General features: G+C 54.2%; 1 protein-coding gene across 1 annotated transcript; it reads left to right on the top strand.

Annotated features, from left to right (window-relative positions):
• Positions 1 to 265: 265 nt before the first annotated feature.
• On the top strand, positions 266 to 1986 carry QC761_0087360 (uncharacterized protein; the record flags this gene model as incomplete). The annotated part of the gene is made up of 3 exons (XM_062872925.1): positions 266 to 332; positions 382 to 485; positions 541 to 1986. The coding sequence occupies 3 exons, from the start codon at positions 266 to 268 to the stop codon at positions 1984 to 1986; spliced, it is 1617 nt and encodes a 538-aa protein (XP_062728972.1).
• Positions 1987 to 2855: the final 869 nt, after the last annotated feature.

Here is a 2855-nt window from a genome sequence, read left to right on the forward strand (position 1 = left end):
GTGGTCGATGGGGTGGTCAGGCTCACTTCCCTATTGGTCAGTCGGCGCAGGAGCCAAAGGCAAAGGCCTCGACAGAGCTGTGATCCGTCTATTGGATAAAAACTGTGGGACTCACAATAACCACGGCGCTTAATGATTGGTCGGCACTAGTGGATCCCATACCTGCCCGCTCGCAGCCATCCATTCCTCTCACGTCACTTCATCTCGAGACTTGCTCCCCCGAACACATAACCAGGACCTCGCTCTCCCCTCCATTCTCATCTCCATGGCCCACACTCGAGCCCAAACAGCGGCCCAAAGGGCGCTCCTATCGCCGGCGTCAAATTATCGAGGTACTTATTCTTCGCGGCGCCAAAGGACAACTTCCGCTGACGCTTGCAGGAAATCGGCCCCAGGGCATCCAGCCGCGCAAAGGCAGGCCTCGAAAGCGTACAACCAGGCGCGCCGAACGCAATCGTCCGCATCTAACTACGCAATCCTCACAGGTATGCCTTCCATCTTTCGTATTATATAGTTCAGAAGTGAACTTCGGATCTACAGGATCTACCTGCGCCAGTCCAGAGCCGAGGCCGCAAGCGCAAGCAATCAATCGAACACGCACTCGAGGGCAACCCAGACCCAGACCCGAAGCGACAACGGACATCCTCTCCACGTCCTACCAAAGACGCATTTAACGAGCCAGCGGTTAGCAACGGCGCCCACAAACACACTGACCCAGTTGCTTTCTGGGTGAAGGAAAGCCGCTGGCCAGTGGAGCAGGACTGGCCGGTGGAGCAGGACTGGCCGGAAGCGACCTCAACGACGGATCTCACCATGGACCGTCGTCTACTTGCGCTAAAGAAATCTCCGTCCAACTTGTCCCGGAAGCGATCGAACTCTGCTTCGTCCACGACGCCCAGCGACCAGAAGCCGAGGGAGGAGAAGAGTGCGCCGTATAGGGACACGCGGTACCCGCTCCTGCTCCAGACCAAGGGCTCATACATGGACATCTCTGAGCTTGGTATTACAGATGCGAGCAAGAATCTTGTTAGGGACCTTCTTAGCGGTGAACAACCGGCCCCCAAGGAGACGCTCTTCGACGATGATATCTTTGTGGATGCTTGTCGCAACCTCGACAATAAGAATGAGGCGAGGATTATTCAAGACATCTCAAGGCTTATCGTTCCCTCGGCGGAATCGCTCGCACTCCGGAACAAGAACTATAAACGCCTTGTCGAAAGCGTCAACGAAGGGTGGAATAACTCGATCCCCCTCACCAGCACTCGTCCACAGCCTGACTACTCCGTTGGGTTCAGACGAGACGCATTCACCGAGGACCAGCTCGCCAAGCTGTCGCCCTTCATTGGCGACTTCATCGCCGGGGACCAGTCCTTCTTCATGGGAACGTACTACATGTACTTCCCGTTCCTGACTTGCGAGGTGAAATGCGGCGCCGCGGCGCTCGACATCGCAGACCGGCAGAACGCTCACAGCATGACCCTTGCGGTGCGGGGCATCGTCGAACTCTTCCGTGCTGTCAAGCGCGAGGATGAGGTCAACCGGAAGATCCTTGCCTTCTCCGTCTCGCATCACTACCGGACGGTGCGGATCTATGGCCACTACCCAGTGATAACTGGGAGAGACATCAAGTACTACCGGCACCCGATCCATGATTTTTCCTTCACCGCGCTCGACGGAAAGGATAAGTGGACGGCATATCGTTTCACGAAGAATGTTTACGACACATGGATGCCTAAGCATTTCGAGAACATCTGCTCTGCCATCGATCAGTTGCCGTCGGATTTGGACTTTGATGTCCCGCCGCTTTCTGAGGCGACCGGGCTTTCCCAGGACTTAGGAAACCTGATGCACTCGGGTGCCTGCTCCGCTTCTGCTGGCGAGCAGGACAGCCAGGCGAGTATCGCTGAGCAGCAAGCGGTCACTCCAGACACTTCATTCAGTGGGGTAGGGGTAGCAAAGAGGAGGAAAGGCCGGAAGGATAAATAGGATTTCCATTACAGAATGGATTTATTGCGTGATGACTGCTGCCTTGCGACCCCGCTTTCACCTTGCCATGCATGCCTGACCGCACCCCTCATTAGCTGATGGAATTGTAAGTCTGCGGCGTGGCGACTGAGGCGCCTCAGGGCGGGCGTGATGTGGTCCCTCGAGCCCCTTGAAAGAAAGAATTGTCGCTGACACCAACCAACTTTGTTGTAACTAACGGTGCCCGACAAACATGAACCGCGTTTAACACCCCAGTCACTGTGCCAACACGAGGGAAGCTGGTTGGGGCAAGGCCGAAGATGGAGCAGGCGCGTCGGTTCCACCTATCAAGTCGTGTCAATATATAATGATTGTGACTTGATCGGGCAAGCTCCGCAGGAGTGGTCGTCTCGCCATTCAGGTCCCAGGACTAACTCTAATGTACAGTCTGCCCTACCCGCTCCCACCTATCTGGCCACCCTGCTCTAGCTCCCAGAGATACTCCTCAACTTTGTTTGTATCTAACCCGAAGGCAAGGCGCACCATCTTACGCAGTAAGCCCCTATCAGCTTGCCGTAAACGACCTAAACTAGTAAAGCAAGTATATATCTTTAATAGTGTACTATTTAAAGTGTCTGTAAAGGACCCTTTAAGAACTCGGTCGTTTTCCTTAAGTTTCCTCTCGGCCTCTAAGAACTTCTAGCGGTAAATTCGTCGAGAAACGTCTTACCGTAATATATTCTCGTAGGCGAGATAGCTAAGATCTTTAAGAATGTGCTCGGTGTTGGATCCTAGTAAAGGGAATGGTATAAGATAGCGGGTTAACCTACTATAGAGTAGTGTCACGGTTCAGAAGAGCGGGGCTTACCGGAGCCAATAAAGCAGAGCAG

This window comes from Podospora bellae-mahoneyi, chromosome 6 (genome assembly GCF_035222275.1).
Source record: "Podospora bellae-mahoneyi strain CBS 112042 chromosome 6, whole genome shotgun sequence".
Taxonomy (NCBI): Eukaryota; Fungi; Ascomycota; class Sordariomycetes; order Sordariales; family Podosporaceae; genus Podospora; species Podospora bellae-mahoneyi.